The sequence below is a fragment of the Sinohyriopsis cumingii genome, chromosome 6 (genome assembly GCF_028554795.1).
Source record: "Sinohyriopsis cumingii isolate HCF-2022 chromosome 6, ASM2855479v2, whole genome shotgun sequence".
Classification (NCBI taxonomy): Eukaryota; Metazoa; Mollusca; class Bivalvia; order Unionida; family Unionidae; genus Sinohyriopsis; species Sinohyriopsis cumingii.
This window is the reverse complement of record NC_142966.1, coordinates 137163774-137187432: the sequence shown is the minus strand read 5'-3', so window position 1 is coordinate 137187432 and position 23659 is coordinate 137163774. Positions and strand designations below refer to the sequence as shown.

General features: G+C 35.2%; 1 protein-coding gene across 2 annotated transcripts in view; it reads right to left on the bottom strand.

Moving 5' to 3' along the window:
* Window positions 1-281: 281 nt before the first annotated feature.
* Window positions 282-23659, bottom strand: part of LOC149798078 (cholecystokinin receptor type A-like) — a 53449-nt gene continuing 30071 nt past the window's right edge. For both annotated transcript variants that reach the window (XM_089963158.1, XM_089963159.1), the window contains 2 exons: window positions 12924-13289; window positions 282-5623 (listed from right to left, as the gene is read on the bottom strand). In XM_089963158.1, coding sequence (XP_089819284.1) covers window positions 5064-5623; window positions 12924-13289 — 926 coding nt within the window. In that variant the 3' untranslated portion in view covers window positions 282-5063. The remainder of the gene's footprint in view (window positions 5624-12923; window positions 13290-23659) is intronic.

Sequence of the window (23659 nt, the reverse complement as noted above, 5' to 3'; positions counted from 1 at the left end):
AGTGATCGGGATGAAAAGTATAAGTTGATGGACAGCCGGTCAGACAAGGTCAGTTCAAAATACGACCGTGCGGAAAGACGGGCTTATAACAAAGAAATTACTCACTCACTAGCTCTGCAGACATGAATTTTTACTACATTTATTTATTTACTTGTTATTTATTTTATTTTTTTGTTTATTTATTTTTGTTTGTTTACTTATTTATTTAAATACGCTTAGAAAGGAAAGATTTGTCACACAAACCGGTCGATCCAGGGTAAAATAAGAAAACAAGACCTGCATCGGGCACTTGATAATTTTAATCTTTTGCGGTGACAATAAGGATTTAGCAAAACCTATCAGCTAGTCATTAGCGTAGCATAAACTAAACAACGTTGATATAAAGTAAATAAAATAACTGGTAACAAATAGAACCAGTTAGATATGCATGATATCTGTAAAACCTCCCTAATCATGATCTAACAGAAGGAATACTATGAAATATTTCATTTTCTGTCAGAGAAATGTTTCGCATCGTCTACAATTAACATTTATTTTTATCAATATAAATGAAAATAAACAATACAAATGAAGTGGAGTATACAATTCTTTATTTGAATGTGATGAGTGTAAAATCTAGTTTTTGGATTTTATACTAAACAAGGAAATGACACTCTCTCCGAATGCTTGCACACTCGTATTTCACAGCGCAAAATAGTAATGACGTTACGTCTTTATGTAATGATAGATAAATCAGTACACCGCAATATGAACATTGTGGTTTGCCCTCAAATGTAGGCATAGTTTATGACCATCCGTGAATCAATCTAAAAGGTGGCGACCACAGATTGTTGGATGGTCCAAGTCCGAAACTGCTACAACACAACCGATGCCATCTTTCCAACTTTCCCATTCCTACCTATGAAGAGTACGCTTGCACAAAAATACTCGGAACATGAAAGCATAGGGGCTTTTAGATTTACTTCGTCCATCTTCCAGATGGAAATATTATCAAGTAGATTTAAGTTTTTATCAATGACATAAAAGGTTGGTATTGCTTGCGTCTGTCTGTACAATATATAGCATGATCTCTTCTACTGTAAGAACTATATAGAGCAAACTTTGAATTTTTAAAACATCCAAGATAGATAAAACCTATTATCTCTGGAAACATAGAGATTAGTTTAAATATCAAACTATTCTTGTAGAGGTATTAATTTCTTTTGACTTTTTTGATAAACTAATATTTCATAAGAGAAAAATAAATGTATCTATGTTATCCCATTATTGTAGAAATTAAACGTTATGATGGGCTGGTATGTTTTATGTGGGTATGTGTCTCTTTAGCACAAAGAAAACTAACGATGTACTTGTGCAGTTTTTTTTCGTAGAATTAATTGTTAATACTGATAAATGAGTGGTTCATTACGTCAACATTAACTGTATGCAATCTGAACGTACTCGGTTTGTATATTCCTAATTACGTTCATGAGCTTCAAGAATCATATCAGGATTGCTAAATTTGCTTTCTAAAATAACAAATTGTTTATAAAACAAAAGAACAACCCAACTACATCTAGCCAGAAGTGTTTTTATAAAAAAATTTATATCAGAAGACTTCAATCATATATTTAATGCGAGTACCATCTCAAGAAAACCACATGCAATTGTCTAAATTAGATGATTCTATTTTCTTACGGTTGCTTGCTTTTTTATCATATAAATCAATGCTAATTTTGATATTATTCACTCAGTGGAGTTCTGGTTTATCTCGTTACAATTATGCATCTTGCAAAACATTGGAGTTTATGGAAATGCCCCTGCGCATGGCCCAAAAAGAAACGAAATCTATGATCAAAGGATCTATTCTCGTAATTTCTTTCGGCTTTCTTTGTGTGTTATGGCATCTAAATTAACTTTTATGATCCGGCAGCAGCACTGAATGAAGCGATCATTAGTAAACTCCTTTTCGCAGAGAAATAGTGGAGCTTACATGGGATCGAAATCAACTCGACCAGTTGTAGTTTTACTATCTTTGAAGAGAATACTGGAAGAAAGTTATTGATTTGATAACAAAAGCTTTCCGTGCTTTCGTTGGAAGAGTTAATGTATTCATTTACTTATTGTAACAAGAAATACTAAGATCTATCAGGTGCTTGTCAATGTGAACATGTACATTGCTTCCTTTTACTTTTAGAATCATATAATGGAATCGTATGCTTGGTTCCTGACACACCAATTATGGAAGGTTAAGAAAACATTCCTATTTTGTATAAAATATAGACATATTTGTACAGTAGCAGTAGATAGTCACGAATGAAACGATAATTCATAAAATGTTCTTTACTCTTCTTTCAAAATAGGAAATATAAATTTTGTAGAAAACCAAGTTCAAATACTTTTTCTGTTTTTCTTCTTGGTCTAGGGGCCCCGAATGGCCGAGTGGTCTAAATTTACCGTTACGGATCACTGCCATCTCACCTACGTCTGTGTGGGTTCGAGTCTCGGGCTAGGCCAAAGTGGGTATAGCGTATATTGTACTGAAAAATTGCGTTAAAACCAACAATAGCAACTTCTTGGTCTACGTTATCTTCTTTATGAGTTTCAATATCTGTTTGACACGCATATAAAGTATGATTCAATATTTAATTTCCATCAGTTCAATGTATCGAGTAATGATGACGCAAAGCCTTGTAAATGTTATACACACATACATACTCCTGACAAATATATATTGAACTTTATTATATTTTTGTTTCCTGATATGCATGTTTGTCTTGTATCTTTCTTTTTTTCGGAAAGAAAACGTTGAAAGAAAACAAGAATATATATATTATATTGCTCTGGAATAACCATTTTAAGTAGTTTCGTGATAATAAGTCGGGTGACATTCAATTCAGGCAAATTTAAGCTGTCTCTTAGAATAGTATCTAACATGCCACATCAATTGATGTCAGTTTTTACACTGCAAGTCAGCCGTGCGCAATTATACATACCCGACGCAACAGTAAAGCATCTGACAAATTACATTCATTTATACATACCCGACGCAACAGTAAAACATTTGACAAATTACATTCATTTATACACACACGATACTTATTTGGTGATAATTAAAACACAGTTTATCGTGTATTTCAAAACGAGATATTGAAATATATAAGAAGGAGAAAATTGATATCTCCAGAGTGGCGGTATAACTTTTATAAGCACACTAGCGATATCACTTCTGGAACTACTATATTTTCTCATTTAGAACATATATATGCCCTTTCGTACGTTATTGAAACTCGTGTTTCCATATCTATAACTATTTCATTCTTCTTCTTCTTCTTCTTCTTCTTCTTCTCTTTACGTCTCTCTTTTCTTTCTCTTCTCCCTCCCCCTCCATTAGGATGAAAAATATCTTAAAATATATCAAGCCCGTACACCCTCTGGTAAATATTTATGTAATCAAAAACATAGTGTCATCAGATACCCAAAACGAACTCCAAAACACAAATTATTGAATTCGAGTATTAACTTTAACACAAAAATAATTTTTCACATGTATCTTGCAAACTATTTGCTATTGAGCTTACGTGACCTATTCTTAGTATATATTCAATGTCTTCTATACAGTATCGTATACCTCCTACACTATAAAAAACCGGAATATTCTTTTGAAGAAAACCTCTTGAGAGAAAATGGCAATAAAATGCTTAAGTATCGATTTTAATTCTCATCACACTCATTATCACCCCTGAAACAAAGGAGCAATCGTGGAGAGATGACTGTTGTTTGCAAAACCGAAATTAAGTGACAATCAAAATTTTAGTGAAAAGCCTGATAACGAATTGGACTGAAAGCCTGTTATCTTCTAAGGTCTGACGAATACGACGCTCGGTATTGTTATCCTCTAACGTCTGACGAATACGACCTTCTCCGTATTGTTATCCTCTGATGTTTGTCGGATACGACAGTTCGGTATTGTTTATACAGCAATCACACTCCAACAATGCTCACTGACTGAGTCCAGCGCATGCAGTTTGGTAACGAAAACAAAACTATCTTCATTTTTATATGTAAACAGATATTAGTTTGACCAAATACACAACGCAGTATATGCACGACCTAGATTTGTAAAAAATACTCGCTGTTGTTAAACTATTGTACATCTTCGAAGTTCTTTTTACTCGCTGCTTTACAACATTCCATGCAAATCGATGGCAATATGCCAACACACACACACACACACACACACACACACACACACATATATATATATATATATATATATATATATATATATATATATATATATATATATATATATATATATATATATATATATATGAAAACTCATTTTTAATTGGACATCAAAAAGTATTTACTCACTGAAGTGGAAATACTGTGTTGACACGAGTGGCTATTTCCACTTCACAAGTAAAAACTGTACTCATATATCCCGAGTGTCTCATAGACAATGTTGACAAATTTCTAATTCGTCATTTAGCAAGCAAATGATTTTTGAGGCTGTCTTGTGTCTAAAATAAATATTGCAACCACACTATAATACTTTCAAGAGTCGATAATCTTAGCATCCAGCAGCAATGTATAAGATGTGATGAATATAACTTAGGTATCAACTTTCAAAGTTATGCAAAACAAGCAACATAAGTTAAAAGTAAACAAAATTGGAAGTAACACTAACACAATACTTATACGTCACTGACCTTTAAGCTCAACAAGCTTTTGCCATATGAAGTAAATTACGCCTGCTTAAAACTCAGTCTTCCGATATGAAATACAAGGTATCATATCACAACTGTAAAAACATTAGAACACAATAGATCTCTCATAAGATAGAAGAAGAATTTGTTTTTAAATCCCAAGTCTTCAAATTACGACAAATACGAACGATTCATATTTGGTTATTACTAGCCAAATGTATTGCACGGTAGACAAAATTATGGCTGTTCGATAAGCAATCTCTTTCTTATTTTTCTGGCTGAATTCATTAGTTTGAAAATGAAATAGTTCGTGGCAATGATTGGGCTCGTTACACATGCCATAATCCGATATAAACAGCCATGTCTGATTTCTTACATTTCATCAGATTCGTTGACCTTCTCGTAGGCAGATATTTGACTAATAGCCGTTCGAGAGGAGCTGTAATGACAGGAGTAAGAAGGGAGATCACTGCGCCCTTTGGTGGCCTTCACGCACTTACAGCAGCGGAACACAGAGATGAATCCCTGTCTGAATTTTTTGTTCATGAAACAGTAAGTAATTGGGTTGCAACACGAAGATACATATGACAACAGAAAGACAATTGTCAACGAGACCGGTGAAATGTGTTTTATCGCATGATTTTCAGCAAAGGTTTTCCAGGTTTGAATTACAAATAGAGGGGTCCAAAAAAGGAAAAATTCGAGCACGATGACAAATAACATCCTTATCACCCTTTTCTTCGCAGCTCTACTTTTCTCGCTATTGCTCTGACGAATGCCACGATGATAATCAAAACGACGTTTGGAACTTTTTGAGGCTCGGCTCATATCCATGTCTTCAGATGGCGCTATTGTCCTCCCGAATCCGTCCCGCAGAGAACTTCTACCAAAGCTTCCCGTGTTATTTGTCCCATTCTGGCCATTTACGACTTCTGAAAAACAAGGGTTAACAGTTCATGTATGTGAAATAAAGCAAACACATAAAGTTACATTCCTTCCTTATGGTAGCACCCATGACATACATATAACGCATTTCCGTAGTTATACGTTAAATTCGCAATAGTACAGAAATTCTTCTTTTCTACCATATTTGATTTTGAATGAAAATAAGTCTGTTAACACTGTATACGCACTCCCTCCCTTATAATATCAGGGCTATTGCGAAATAAACAGGTAACTGAGTTGTGCTCTTTAACACTTTTAAAACGGTTGCTATACCTATCAAAAGTTTATGATGCTTAAAGAAATATTTCAGGGCAAAATGAAATCTAATATATGAAACATTCTTTTAAGTTGGATAGAACAAATACGTTTGATAGATTTCGTTGCAGGATCTCTGTCTGTGAAGCCCTTTATATGCTCGTATCTCTAAAGATCATTTAGACTGGAACAATAACCGTAATCAGCAACACTTTGTTTTGGTTCATTTTCTCTGTAATTTCTAAATGTATGTGCATAATACTATACAGAAATTACAGCGGAAAAATATATCGTGTAAGAATTTGAATCAGATAATGACACTTACAGAAAAAAAACAGGTGTGGTTGTTAAGTGTGAGGGATTGGGACAGGGACAAAATAAGGTGTGGTTGTTACGTTTGAGCATTGGGACAGAGACAAAAATAGGTGTGGTTGTTAAGTTTGAAGGATTAGGACAGGGACAAAAACAGGTGTAGTTGGGGAGTGCGAAGAAATGGGACATCAAAAAAGCAGGTTTGATTGACAAGTGTGATTGGTTGGGACAGGGACAAAATCAGGTGTTCTTGGTGAGTGTGAACAATTGGAACAGGTATTGTCATGAAATGAAACAAATTGCTAAATTATTGCTCTGAAATATTATTGCATTAGCAACTGACATATTGGAAAATACTCGTCAGATTTAACAAACAACACCCCTCTTCTGCAATATTGAATACGGACTTTTCTTTAACAACACCCCTTTTCAGCAATATTGAATACGGACTTTTTTCCTTAACATGGTGTTGTGGTTTGCAAATGATAACACATGTAGAGTGAGAAATTACAAACTTTGCAACCATTTTTGTAGGACAGGTACACTTTGTTCAAAACAAATCATTCGGACATAGATCCCATTTAGAAGTTACCTATACAATAATTTATTATTTAGGCTATATTTCAGGGGTTGTTGGATGGGTGAGAGGATGGGGATTGAAATGCATGTCTCAAATCAATATCACTTCATTTAATAGCGCTATAATGCAACGTGGTCAATGAAGGATAGAAGTCAACATTTCAGACTGTTTTGCGTAACGCGAGGACAACACGCTAGTGTGAAATTGTATATGGCTTATTCTTACCGTATAATATTTTTAGATTTAAAAGGACTGGAGTAATATGTTTACTTCATAATTAAAAATAATTCGTCCCTATTAGAAATAATCATTCGAATTGATGACAGAAACTATTTCAGGAAATATGTTATTTTATTGTTGATGATATTATTGCTGTAATTATGTTGCTGCTATTGTTGCACTGTTCCTGACTGTCTTATTTTTATTGTTAATATTATTAATATAAATAGTATTATTATTATTATTATTATTATTATTATTATTATTATTATTATTATTATTAGTAGTAGTAGTAGTAGTAGTAGTAGTAATAGTAGTGCTAGTATTGATGTTGTTGTTTTTGTTGTTATTATTAATGTTGTTGTTATAACTATTCATAATATTGTTGGTGCTGCTGCTGTTGCCATTATGGTTGCTGTATTGTTGTTGCTGATGTTATCTATATAACACCAAAGACAACCTGAACCATATTGAGAGAGAGAGAGAGAGAGAGAGAGAGAGAGGCAATATCTTTATATCTTTCGGGTTGTCTTTGTTTTTTTAACGTTAGTGTTTGTGTGCATATCTTTAACGTAGCTGCGGTACTTGTTAAACGTAGATGGTAGATATTTCACTTTTTGTAATCACTATTGAACCAAACATATAAGCTATGTACATATACATCCAGAATCTATGTTGGAGTTTAGACAGAGACAAGGAAACCCCAGTCAAGGGGTTGCATTATTTGTATCCCCACGAGGCTTGCCGAGCGGGAAGACATTGATTGGTAAATCCACGACTGGGATTTCCTTGTCACGTCCCAAACACCAACGCAGATTCTTTTTCTCACCCAATAATTTCCTTTAAAGTAAAAAAGAACTCACTTGTGCTTCGGATGAAACGGTCACGCCACATTCCTCATTAACATAGTTGCATTAATGCACCGCATGTAAACATCTGTGGCGTGACCGTGGCATCCGAAGTACACATTTTTTTGCATGAGCCAAACAAAACTAACAACATAAAACGTTGAAAAGTATTGAGGTATAATCACATTTAATATATAAACGTAATATGAAATTAAGAATAAATAGTTATTATTTATTATAAGAAAATGTTTTATTTTCATTAATTCGAAATTTAGAAAATAATATTGTAAATAAGGAAACGAAACTGGGTCCACACCCATTTTATTTAGATTTTCTCAAAAGTACCTAATAGGAAGTATTGTGTTTCAGTCACTTGTATAAATGTGTTATTAATTTATAGATTTGTGTTATTGATTTATAAATTTGTGCTATTGATTTATTGATTTGCGTTATTGATTCATAAATTTGTGTTATTGATTTATAAATTTGTGCTATTGATTTATTGATTTGCGTTATTGATTTATAGGTTAAAATGAAAATTGAAAGCTCTAAGGCTGATTTTTTTATGAAATTCAGAAGGAGAGGAAAATGTGGAAGGCGCGTCAAAAGTTACAGCCGGTATCAAGGCGAACAGCAATACAAAATATGGGTGAATCCTGTTTAGCCAAGCTTTGTACAAAGTATAACATGAAAGAACACATATATAACGAAGACAAACGTACATTTAACGCTGCCACTCCTAATCCATAGAACTCGTGCATTTAATGCTGCCACTACTTACCGTAGACACTCGTGCATTTAATGCTGCCACTACTTACCGTAGACACTCGTGCATTTAATGCTGCCACTACTTACCGTAGACACTCGTGCATTTAATACTGTCACTACTTACCGTAGACACTCGTGCATTTAATACTGTCACTACTTACCGTAGACACTCGTGCATTTAATACTGTCACTACTTACCGTAGACACTCGTGCATTTAATGCTGCCACTACTTACCGTAGACACTCGTGCATTTAATACTGTCACTACTTACCGTAGACACTCGTGCATTTAATACTGTCACTACTTAATGCAGACACTCGTGCAGTTAATGCTGTCACTACTTAATGCAGATACTCGTGCAGTTAATGCTGCCACTGTTTAACGCAGCCACTCGTGCATTTGATGTTACGACTTCTTTAAAAAGCAAAGAATAGAAGAAAAAGAAAAAAAGAAACAGACAACCCTTCACATATTTGCAAATCAAGCGCATGAAAACAGAAGAGGATTTACCCAACATCGACAACATTCATCGGGTACTTTTGAAAGATTTTGCCTGGCATCGCTCTTTACATAACTGACAACATGCAAGCTCAAGTCGACACAAAGCATTAAATATATTACATTTGGTTTTATTGTCAATCCTAAATGTGTTTGTCTTTTGAAAGGCAAGCTAAAAAAATCATTCTGTGTTTCAAGCAGTTAAAAAATGCCACCAGGGGTCGACTTTTTAACAAGGTATTATTGCTAAACTAAAGCATCTAATCTGCCACAACGTGGTTAGTTCAACATGTATAGTTCTCTAACCATTTTATTCACATGTCACCATTAGATTATGTGATTTTGATTTCTTTTTTAACAGAACTATATGCAAACACATATTCTACATATATTGTTTGTGTTTGTGATCGTTTGTATCATTGACATGAACAAGGATTCCTCAGACCTCGAGATGGCTTTCCCAGTTACTCTGCCTTACGCTCCATGTTAATGTATGTCACATCGCACCATACCCCCCTCCGCCCCGCCATTTATTGCTGGAATAAGGTCACTCGGTAAAAAGGGGTAAAATTCAAAAGATGCTTTAGATCATACGAAATGTGAAGCTAGTCACATTGTTTTTATTTTCGTATTCATTATTTTGTTTGGCACAGAGGCGTCTTGTGGAAATCAGATTTATGTTATGATAAATTAAGGGGAAACATTTAGCTTTTAGATCTGATATTGGATATCGGTCATACAGTGCAAACGCATTTTCTTCTGTCTGAGGATTAAGTCAACGTACTTATTTTGCACCATTCTTTTGTATTTATAAGTTCTTATTATCATCCATTATGTAATTTATATATCGATAGTCAGACGGATAGATATACACATAGCTAGCCAGATAGATAGATAGATAGACAGTCAGACAGATAGATAGACACTTAGCTAGATAGATAGACACCTAGATAGATAGATAGATATATAGATAGATATATAGATATATAGATAGATAGATAGACAGATAATGTTACCACGGTTTTAAGTGTAACTTAGGGGTATATACACCCAAAAAGTAGTTGCTGTTGAGAAATCAACCTTAACAAGCAATGACAATGGATCAATCGACTAAAAAGAAAATCTGTTGTTGCAAGATCTACATGAAAAATGCATCCTGTATACATTTTTTTGCCAAATTAAGGAGAGTTGTACAAATTACCTCAATCAAGTTTATATTTACTGTGTTGACGTTTTTAAGAACAAGCAATATTTTAAAACCATGTACGTGACCGCTCCGGTGGCCTAGTGGTTACAGCTTCCGCCTCAGATGCGGGAGGACGTGGGTTCAATCTCCGGCCGAGTCATACCAAAGACTTAAAAAAATGGTAATAACAGCTTCCTCGCTTGGCGCTCAGCAATACGAGGTTAGTCTTAGGACTGGTCGGCATGGTGTCAGAATAATGTGACTGGGTGGGACATCATGCTACATGTTTGCCACATGATGCCCCAGTGCTAGACATCACTATAAACTGCCACACTGCAGACATCGTAGCGATATGACTGAACATTTTTTAAAGCTACGTTAAAAATTCATATAACACACACACACACACACACACACACACACACACACACACAAAACCATGTACGTTTCCACGGTCTTAACACAAGATGACACAAGATTGCTGGCGACCCGTACGCATGTACGTTTACGTTATGGAAGTAACTGTAGATAAAGCAGCCTACAGGTACCAAGTTTCTCAAATTGGTTTCCTTTGATGAAACAATTATGTACTTTATAGCAACTGGACTTGTAAGGTGATACCCTAGACAGTCCAAATGTAATTTATCTCAATTTTAAAGTTTTGTTTTACAAATGGCGGAGTGATATTGAACGCACACAGAATCATGTAACAATATATAGAAATACACACCGGTGGTGTGATCTTGTAAATTCTGCGAAATCAAAGATGACAAACTGATTTGGTTTCCTTGAGGACGTGAGTCATTGAGAAGACCAATTGGTGCTCTGGACTGTCTGTGGTACACATACAAGACGATGCCGCCTGCGTTTTCTTAATCAATAGACTAAGTGCTACAGTTGTGACTGAGGCTGTGCCAGGTGGAGAGATTCGCTTTAAGATCTTACTAGTTAAAATTGAAGTGTTTCAAAGATGACTTGAGGGAATCTTTGAAGCGTTTCTCCCTGATATTGCTTTTCCTCCTTCATCTCACCGAAGATCTTTGATAATTGGGCTTCAGAAATTCTGGTAACGTAGCTTTCCAATCCTATCTATGATTTATTCAGCAGATTGTGGATGTTTGTAATACCTGCCCGTGTATGAACCTCAGTGTCTGGGACCCTGTCCTGTAATCTTATCAACATTACTCTCCTCGGTTAGCCATTGTGGAATGGTTGGGCTTCTTGGCGTGGCCTCTGTACACCGTCCACGTTTTCATGCATGAAGCAAGGGCGGCAAAATAATAGTTTTGTGGACTTTGTTTCATTTGTAGACCGATCCATCTGCGTTCCAACACCTTTGCGCGTAGTCTGCTAAAGGACACATTTGCTGTAGCAATTCTGGCGTCGGTTTCATCATTGATGTGCATCCACGTGACAGCGCGCTGTCGAAATAGGTAAACTGTTCCAATGCCAGGATGGTTTGACCATTTGCTGTGACGTTAGGCTCTACGTACAGCTTTCCTGGTGCATGTTGGTGCATTTCCGTTGACTTACTGACACTGATTATGAGCCGAAAATTGTCACAAATTGAAGAGAAATGCCCATACTCTGTTGCTGCATGCCAGACTCAGGAATAGTCGTCAGAAAATAGAAGATCACGAACAGTCATTTCCTGCCACTTCGTCTTTTCCTGCAGTATCGTCAGAGTGAAGATTTTGCCGTCGGTCCAGTATCTCATATCGATCGCATTGTCATGGTCACTGTAGGCACCAGCACGCATATCAGAAAACAATACTGAAGAGGGTTGGGGCCAACACACAACCTTCATTGACTTGTTGTGACTGGATTGGCTTAGCTTATTTACTTTCGATCAGGACACAAACGAGCATGCCATCATGGAAATGCTGAACCAACCAGGTGAATTTTTCTGTACAACCACATTTTGCCATGATCCTCCAAAGGCCTCCACGGCAAACTGTGTCAAAGGCTTTTGTCAGGTCGATACATGCTGTGTACATGTGTATACTCAGAGATTCACCCACATGCAATACATTAGAAAATATGCATTATACATTGTGCACTCATTCAGACGAAGAGTGATCACTTTTTAATAAGAGTTATCCTCCATTACGGAGAACATTTTACAAATTGGTAGTCGTATAGATAAGTTCTCGTAAAGTCTGAGAGCAAATAAAACAAACGTTTTCGACCTCAAAAGAGGACGACCATGCTGAAAACAGTCTTTTAACACAATGAACCACTTTTTCAAGACCTTTTGTTTAGAATAAACATACTAATATATTTCAGTAAAAACATTTATTTTTGAAATTTCAGTGAAATTTTAATTACTATTTAATTTCCAGTTTAATGTAACATAAATGACAGATCCATTCAGAATTTTCATCAAAGAGATGACAATCATCTTGATGTAACAAAAAACGAAAAAGTTTGTCGTTAAAAGAAATGTATGATCCTTCATGAAAACAAATTTTTAACGTTCTGATAGTATTCACTTGTTGACGATGATTAGAAAAGATTGCAAAAATCAGGATCGGGAAAATTTATGCTGGATTATTTGGAAGCCAGTGAAACTCTTTGCTATATTTGGTAGGTACGGGAAAAGAAAGAAAGATCAACTCACCCATTTCCTGCTTCTCCATCTTCAATCCTCGCGACAGTGTGTATGCAATTGTCCCGTAGGAGAGAGACATTATAATTACAGGTAGAACTAGTAGAATCATGTCGAGGAACAACGTGTAGGCTTTATGGAGCCCGAAATTGTCCCAGATCTCACGGCATTGTGCATTTCCATGCGGCAGCAATCGAAACTTCGTAAAAATTGCTATTGGTATGGAAAATAGAAAGGCCAGGAACCAGCAGACTGCTATCGTTTTGTACGAATGGGACAGAGTCTGCCATTTTCTGGACTCTAGCGGACGGCAAATAGCAAAGTACCTCTCCAGTGATATGGCTACTAGGGTGAAGCAACTTACTGACACCGACACCCCTGAAAGCAAAAGAATAAGGCAGTTAGTTTGTGTGAAGCTGAAATAGATATTTCAGTTAAGGAACAAAAAAGACAGTTAGCTTACGTTTTATCTACTGCCAGAGCTGCCACACAGAAGAACGTTTGGTAGAGCATCGTGCCAATAACTTCTAAAGGAGTAATGATACTGGATTACATCCATATATCTCTTTACTGATTTTAGGCTGAATTACATATGCACAGTGGAAGGGCCTATAATACATAGTTTGCTGACTAATTGTGCATGTTTGTCTGGCGACCATTACCAATACGTCATAGCGTGAATTCCAATAATGTCCAGAGACAAAGAAATGAAGTTTTATAGTTTTTTTGGTGTTTAATGTTAAGTCATATACTTTCACCAAAGGCAGGATCTGATTACATACACATGCTTGTTTTACAACGATGAAGTTGCATATCATAAATATAGTGCCTGCGGTTTCTTAATTACCAAAATTTAAAATTGATAATAAAATCCAAAGACACTTTCACCTCAATAAAGTGTGATAAACATAATGTGTTCGAAAATAACATTCATGTAGCGTTTCGAACTTTAGTCCGAGATTTGTATCAGTGCAACAATTCTATGTGTGAGTTCATTATATATTGTGTTCGTTATATATGGTGTTCTTTATATATGGTGTTCGTTATATTGGTTGTCTTTACTTTGACGTATATGAGATAAGTTTAGAACAAAGGAAACAAACAAACCTTTCATTCATCATCAAAGATTAGAACAAGGAATATTTTTAAAAAGGATAAGATATCAGTTAAATATATAAGAAATGCCTAGAGATGGTTTCTTCGTAGCATTAGCCACGCAAGGCAATTGTTATTAATCAACGGTCTCTATGGTAATCATATTTAATTCGCAAGTACAAATATAAATAAAACAGCGATTGAGTGGCTTTTCCTTTCTATATATTTTCTTATGTCGTCAAAAGAAATGCAACAAACTCAAACCGTATCTCTAATAACTTTCAATTTTAATATGAATAATACAGATCAAACAGACACGACAACATGCTAATGAAATCAATACTCTTAAAGACAATACAACCAAACTGAAATTAAATCATGCAGATTAAAATAGAAATATATTCAATTCAACAAAAAATAATAACTAAGAAACATCGAAATCTATTAACCGTACAAATCGGACAATATTTAATAATCAGTTGCGATTCAAAACAGAAACTTTGCAATAAGTGTAAGTTTGGAGATAGCAATCTGAAATAATATAATATACAGATCAGATGTCTTATTTTGCATGACGTGTATCACTGTGTCTCGGACAGTGCAATGGCTCTTTCACATTTGTGTGTTAAATTATTGAATGATAATTCTATGTATCATGTAAATTATATAATCAAAGACACTGGTAGTCTGTAGTCAAATATTTAAAAAAAAACCAAACACTATTTCATCTTTACAAAGTTGTAAGCTACAAAAGGTATTGCTTCCTCATTGCAACTGTTTATTACCCTGTGTAAATTAATACCAAGACAAGAAAACTTTTCAGAATGTGTTGATCATAGTCTTTGTCCTTTCGTGGAAATGGTCCCCACCCATACCCAGGATACAAGGTTTGCACAAATTAACTTTCCTGAACTTAGTATAAAATCCCTGTGTCTGTTTCGTCATTGTAATTGTCCCAATAATCTTTGCCATGTATCAGATTACATCAATACTGTAGGAAGCGAAATGGTTGAGGAGAACATTGGGAACGGAAATTTTCTTCTGATAAGCTTATTTGTTCATTTCTGTACATGCATGCACTGGTATACTGTATAGCCGTATCTACTGGATAACTGTACATACTGGAAAATTGTATGTACTGGTTTACCGTACATACTGGACTACCCTACTACGCTGGATACATGTACATACTGGATTAAAGTATATGCTGGTTTACTGTACATATTATATTATTATATGCTCATTTTTACTCCGTCAACTTTACATTGTCAGAATCGTTCAGTATTTTACGATATTACACTGGCGCTCAACTTTATATTGAGCTCACGTGTGCCCAATAGTGTATTAAGATCTACTTTGTGAACAAATCATGTACACTCTCTTAGTAGATGCTTTACGTTTTGGTTGATTAATTCTTTTTTCTGAATGAACTAAACGAGATGCTTCGTGGACTGCCACATACCAGCTGCATTGGCACATTCCGCTTAACGTTTTTGATACAATGGTTCGGATTTAGGCTCGCAATAGACGCCAGACATGGTCCTTATAAACAGTTTGCAAGTGACAAGGCATAAACTGTTTTATTTAGCTAGTAATAAGAATGACAAAAATATACTTACAGTTTTACATCCTGAATTTCCTTAAAATGTACGTTCTTAGTTTTGCGTATCCAAATTACATTAGCCATGTCATGGATTCTCAAGCATGATTACACATTTCGAAATTCTACTGTAATTTCGACTATATTCCATGTGCAATTACATCCTCCTTACTGCACTCAAAATGAAATAAACATTAAATTCCATAGCGTCTATTTGATAATTACAATTGAAAGACTTCATATTTTCCCCACATTATGATTTCAAACATTCAATGACAGAACAGAAACACACTTGCAGATGTCAACACGATTCTCCCTCTCTGCTTCAATCCGACGCATTTAATGTAGAATTGACACCGATAAATCCAGTCCATATTCACAAAATTGTGTAGAATTAAAAAGAAACCACCAAAATCTATTCATTTCAGATCAAATGGAAAAGTTGTTGCAATGTGCATTCATTCATAATATCACTCCAAATTTCAATTTTAAGCAGACCAAAACGCCATTTTCTTTCTAAAGTTATGTCTAGCGCGCGAATATAAGTACAAATTTATCTTGGCGGAGTTATGTGCGCATTAATAATGTTGTTGGTGTGTAATGGTGAATATGTTGTGTATTTAGTTTTGAATGCGGCATACATTCAGTTATTTTTGCTTCTTGTAGTGTATTTTGTTTATTTAATTAAGCCTATGGTAGAAAAAGACAATGAGCATATAATAAAAAGGTTACTGCATTTGCATGGGAAAATACGAACTCGTTTTGTTGTATGGATATACTGTTTTCCCAATTTCTTTCAGTATTTCCATCCCAAAAACATGTTCACATATTCCCATTCAAATGCAGTAACCTATAATTACTGCCATTATTATTCTAAAAAAAAATCTTCTTACACATCATAATATGACCGAAAACATATTAAAAGTTATTTACCTTCTGTCGCGAGCATCTAACCTATTGGTATTACCTAGTGGTGTTTCTATAAAGATTACTAGTACCAATTGGGAAAAGTAAGTATAAACACTTGTCCAATACATTTGTTCAACATGCCTTCAAATAGAGGAGAAAATTTATTTGGATCCCTTTCCTTAATTGAAGGCATATTTTAGACAGCATCAACCTCTAGTTAACATTTTATAGAAGTAAATTTTTCGTGTTTGACAGCTTTTAGACTAGTTTCGAGGATAATGTACAATCAATATTGATGCAAGGACCACCTATATTTCCAGACTGACTGTAGCCGAGATGTCACTTTCAATCCGAAAAATAACTTTAGTTTGTTTACGTATTAATTTCTGGATTACACATAGGAAGAGGGCTTTGTACCATGAAGCAGAACTGTTCGTTTCAAACATAAAATGAAATTGTGGAAATAATTATGAAGAAATATGAAAATTTGAATTAAACATATCACTATATGAATGGAAATATAGCTATGGTCTATACGTGGGTAATTCAGTGAAGGCATAGGTTATTTCGCATCAATATTGAATATCTTTCCACACTATGACTGATATTATGCTGATTAGGGCTTCATATGTTTCATGTGTTAGTTACTTCACAGCAGGCGATTGAAGTTAGTTGATACAGCATTTATTGCTCGAAATCTTCTTTAGTCGGATTGAACGATTAGAAATGATGGCACACGCTAATGAGCAAGGGACGTATGCCTTTATCCAGTAGACAAACATGGAAATTAATTTTGTTTAGAGACATAAATTATGGACCTGATGTAAGATATAATGCTACATATACATTATTAGATGGAATCAGCTTTAGAAGGATAGTATTGATATGAGTTCACATTACATTGATTGACTATAGCAAGAGTTGACAAAGAAGTGGAAAACGTCGGTTGTCTTATGTATGAATTAATGAAGATGTGGATCGCATTGGCTGACCTTTATATAAGCACTGAGTTCGAAATAGACAAAATATCCTATTTCTAATTTCAATTTCAGTTACTATTTGGTTACAGTAACTATGAAGCTACAGTTTGCCTTGAAATAAGAATACTATATTAAGTGTATGTAGCCCTTGTTGCATTCTTGTTTTGTATTTAAACAACGGTACATTGACCTAGAAACTACAATTAGTATACTGTACGTTAACCCTTTTCCATTAGTAAAGCGTATTATCAGTAACTTTGTTGAGTGTTTTAGATAACTATATGACTATGACTTTCAAAAACCAGCGTCAACATTGTAGAGGCTTAGTCACATCGATTTCCAAGAACTACCTGTCAGCATTATAGACACGTAGTCATATCGACTTCCAAGAACCAGCTGTCAACATTACAGACACTTAGTCACATCGACTTCCAAGAACCAGCTGTCATCATTATAGACACTTAGTCACATCGATTTCCAAGAACCAGCTGTCAACATTATATACACTTAATCACGTCGACTTCTAAGAACTAGCTGTCAACATTATTGACACTTAGTCACATCGACGTCCAAGAACCAACAGTCAACATTATGCACATTTAGTCACGTCGACTTCCAAGAACTAGCTGTCAACATTATAGACAATTAGTCACGTTGACTTCCAAGAACCAGCTGTCAACATTACAGACACTAGTCACGTCGACTTCCAAGAACCAGCTGTCAACATTATAGACACTTAGTCACATCGACTTCCAAGAACCAGCTGTCAAAATTATAGAAACTTAGTCACATCGACTTCCAAGAACCAGCTGTCAACATTATAAATACTTAATCACGTCGACTTCTAAGAACTAGCTGTCAACATTATAGACACTTAGTCACATCGACTTCCAAGAACCAACAGTCAACATTATATACACTTAGTCACGTCGACTTCCAAGAACTAGCTGTCAACAATATAGACACTTAGTCACGTCGACTTTCAAGAACCAGATGTCAACATTATAGACACTTAGTCACGTCGACTTCCAAGAACCAGCTGTCAACATTAAAGACACTTAGTCAAGTCGACTTCCAAGAACCAGCTGTCAACATTATAGACACTTAGTCACATCGACACATTTTACAATACTTTAGACAAATTTATTTGCATTACGTGAGCATATGTTCTGAGTAACTGAATTAAGAGAAATAATTGCAATCATTGTGATGTTAAATAGAAATGAAACAACATTTATGAACTTGTTACTTCTATTCATCAACAAACGTAACACTAATACAAATGAGAGTTTATAAAGAAAAGGAAATACATTAATTTATATTTGCATTCCTGAATTACAGAGTTTGTTTATGCTCCTTTAGAAGTTATTGGCACGATGCTTTACCACTACCAATTCCTGTTGAAGTGAATACATTCGACCACTTAATACATAATTTGTTTGATTAAATATCCATACGAAAGGGAACATAGTTTACGGAAAGGGTGCCTAGTTCACGGAAAGGGTGTATAGTTTATGGAAAGGGTGCCTATTACACGGAAAATGGTCCTTAGTACGCGGAAAAGGGAGCCTAGTTCACGGAAAAATCTGTTAACCTCACGTTAAAGATGAAACTTCAATCTCTCATCATACAACTTTATACCTTGTAAGCAGATGTACATAACATTGTTTCAGATATTTTGTTTTGCTATAATAATAATTCTCAGGTTATTTCCAAGTAGTCAACACTTGATAACATACAAAATTGTCCGCATGTCTTCCAAAAATATCAGGCATGAATTTAACTTTCCAGACGACATGATAATAAAAAAAAAACTTTTCTGTAGTGCATGAGGTACTGCATATGCACATCGGAGTCAGCGAGTTTTGTCAACAATCGGAAAACGCAATGATAACATCCAAACATCACCACCAACATCAAAAACAACAACAACAACAACATAATAATAATAATAATACCTACTTATTTTCTAAGGATAATAATTTGCTTCATGTAGTCCGCAATGTAAGAATATTACAACAATAAATGTAACGCATATGTACAAATAAAAATCGCACTACAGTGTCTGACATACATGTAACCATAAAATAGACATTCATAATTATATGCACACCTAGATACAGACAAGTAGAAATACAATTATCACCCCCCCCCCAAACACACACACACACACGATGATGATCTCTCTGCAAGGGTTACGAAACGTCAAAGTTTATCTTATCACAATAGAGAAAGGTAAACTTTGTCATATCAGACACTAGAGAAAGGTCCAACATTGTCATATCAGACACTAGAGAAAGGTCCAACATTGTCATATCAGACACTAGAGAAAGGTCAAACTTTGTCATATCAGACGGTCGAGAAAGGTCCAACTTTGTCATCTCAGACATTAGAAAAAGGTCCAACTTTGTAAGACACTAGAGAAAGGTCCAACTGTATCGGATCAAACACTAGAAAAAGGTCCAACCTTGTCATATCAGACGCTAGAGAAAGGTCCAACATTGTCAGACGTTAGATAAAGGTCCAATTTTGTCATCTCAGACGTTAGAGACAGAGCCAACTTTGTCAGACACTAAAGAAAGGTCCAACTTTGTCATATCAGACGCTAGAAAAGGGCCAAATTATGTCAGACACTAAAGAAAGGTCCAATCTTGTCATGTCCGACGCTGGAGAAAGTCCACCGTTGTCATCTCAGACACTAGAGAAAGGTCTAACTTTGTCATCTCAGACACTAGAGAAAGGTCCAACTTTGTCAGACACTAGAGAGAAGTCCAACTTTGTCAGATAAAACACTACAGAAAGGTCTAAATTTGGCGTAGCAGACACCAGAGAAAGGTCTAAATTTGTTGTATCAGACACTAGAGAAATGTGAAACTTTGTCACATCAAACACTAGAGAAATATGCAACTTTCTCATCGCAGACACTAGAGAAAGGTCGAACTTTGTCAAATCAGAAACTACAGAAAGGTTTAAATTTGGCGTATCAGACACATGAGAAAGGTCCACCTTTGTCATATCATACGCTAGAGAAATGTCCAAATTTGTCATATCAGACACTAGAAAAACTTCCAACTTTGTCATGTGACACCCTAGAGAAACGTCAAACTTTATCATATCAGACGTTAGGGAAAGATCTAAATTTGTTATCAAACGTTAGAGAAAACTCCAACATTGTCGTTTCAGACGTTAAAGAAGGTCCAACTTTGCCAGACACTGGACAAACGTTCAACTTTGTGATATCAGACGTCAGAGAAAGGTCCAACTTTGTCAAATCAGACACTATAGAAAGGTCCAACTTTGTCAAATTAGACGTTAGATAAAGGTCCAACTTTATCAAATCAGAAGTTAAAGGAAGGCCAGCATTTGTCAGACAGTAGAGAAAGGTCCAAAATTGTCAAAGCAGACACTAGAGAAAGATCCAATTTTGTCAAATCAGACGTTAGAAAAAGGTCTAACGTTTTCTATTAGACACTAGAGAAAGATCTAACCTTGTCAGGCACTAGAGAAAGGTTAAACTTTGTCATATCAGATGTTAGAGAAAGGTCCAACTTTGTCAAATTAGACGTAAGATAAAAATCCAAAATCAGACGCTAGAGGAAGGCCAAATTTTTCAGACAGTAGAGAAAGGTCCAACTGTGTCAAATCAGACGTTAGAGGAAGGTCTAACTTGTTCGTATCAGACACTAGAGAAAGGTGAAACTTTTTCAGATACTAGTGAAAGATTCAACTTTGTCATACACTAGAGAAAGGTCCAACTTTGTCATACACTAGAGAAAGGTTTAACTTTGTCAGACACTAGAAGAAGGTTTAACTTTGTCAGACACTAGAGAAAGATCTAACTTTGTCATATCAGACGTTAGAGAAAGGTCAAACTTTTTCAGATACTAGTGAAAGATTCAACTTTGTCATACACTAGAGAAAGGTCCAACGTTTTCATACACTAGAGAAAGGTCTAACTTTGTCAGACAATAGAAGGTTTAACTTTGTCAGACACTAGAAAAAGATCTAACTTTGTCATATCAGACGTTAGAGAAAGGTCCAACTTTGTCATATCAGACGTTAGAGAAAGGTCCAACTTTGTCATATCAGACGTTAGAGAAAGGTCCAACTTTGTCATATCAGACGTTAGAGAAAGGTCCAACTTTGTCATATCAGACGTTAAAGAAAGATCTAACTTTGTCATATCAGACGTTAGAGAAAGGTCCAACTTTGTCATATCAGACGTTAGAGAAAGGTCCAACTTTGTCATATCAGACGTTAGAGAAAGGTCCAACTTTGTCATATCAGACGTTAGAGAAAGGTCCAACTTTGTCATATCAGACGTTAGAGAAAGGTCCAGTACATAGGTATTCCATTACGTCTACCACGATACTTAAACTTGAAACATATCATCCATCGATTTTCATTTAGAAATTGTATGACATTTTCCAATTTCAAAATGGAATATGAAAAAATACTATCTTTAAAATCTATGGCAATGTACCATCTAATTGCGCAATATAACTCTGTCAGCGATGCTTGATTTTGCCTTTAATTTTAACAGATTAAATGAAAAAGTAACCTGAGAAATATAATCCTTGACTGCAAAGGCAACTTTTATCTTTCTCGACTACTGAGAAGATAACAACCAAAGAAAATAAAGTCTTTAGAGATATATTTTCTTTGAAAGAAAAACTCATGTAGGAACTTCCTGATGCATCTGTGTGCATTTCAATTAGTGGGGGGATAAACTTATATCAATTATCTGTCAAATATACTTTAGTACATTGTGACTGGATCCAAACTACATCCCTTGCAAATGTGCAATACGTTTCAGACAAACACGCGTTAATAACAATAATCCATCGACTAATCACATTTTGATGTGATCCGCGGGAAATTAATAACGAGGGTAAATATAAATATAGTCATCAGATTTGTACTTATTCTGTGTCTTAAAAAGCGAATCTGTAGGACATTTACAAGACTGACTAAATTATTAAACACACATAGCAGTCCGCATCTCGCATGGATTTTAAGTCATTACAGTTTTAGTAAAGTTTTATACCGGCTGTCTTGTAACATGCGAAAATGAATCGCAGCACCCTCTGGTTTACATCTTGTTAATTGGTTATTATTAGGATTAATCATCACGCATCCACTTCCTGAGTCCACTAACCTCGATATCGCCAAAAACAAACGAATACATTTACAAAGCAAACATATATCGACGATTATTTTTCATAACCTAACCTCAGACATCACAACTGATTCTTGATAGGTGGGATTTCTACACACATATCTGTTAATAGATGGTACTAGTGTACTATGTCATTTCTACACACCTGTATATTAATATATGGCACTAGTGTAATATGTCAGTTCTATTTACCGATATGTTGATAGATGATACAAGTTTAGTATAAAATTTATATACACCTGTCTTTTGATAAATGGCAATTTAGCAGCATGCGGTTTCTACACACCTCTTTGTTGATAGATGGCACTTCTGTAGTTTGGGATTTATATACACCTGTATTTTGATAGATGGCGATGGATTATTATGGACGTTATATAGACTAGTCTGTTGACAGAATCACACTACTGTAGTATAGGATTTCTATAGACCTGTGTGTTGATAGATGACACTTCTATAGTATGGGGTTTCTATATACCTGTTTTTTTCTCAATATATACATCTTTTTTAGCAGCAGACTCTTTTGTGAATGATCAAATATTGACGAAGTAGAATCTCAAACAACATGTCTTCGAAAACCGGAAGTATATTAATTAATGTCTTCGAGAGTAGAATTGTATGTACTTGCATTGAAATATTTAGATCATATCAAAGACTTATAAAAAATTGTAGCAACAGCTGCCTCGCACGGCGCTCAGCTTTAAGAGGTTAGTGTAAGGACTGGTCGGTCTGTTATCAGGATAATGCGACTGGGTGGGACATAATCTTACGTGTCTACGGCATAATGTCCCAGTGCTAGTCATCACTATAAACTGCCACACTGCAGACATCGTTGCGATATAACGGAAAAATGTTAAAGCTACGTTAAAAATCCAAATCGCACACACACACACACACACACACACACACACACACACACACACACTTAGAGGCACAACGGAGGCGTTGCATCATTCTGTCAAAATGGGAAGAAAAGAAGTTATATTTC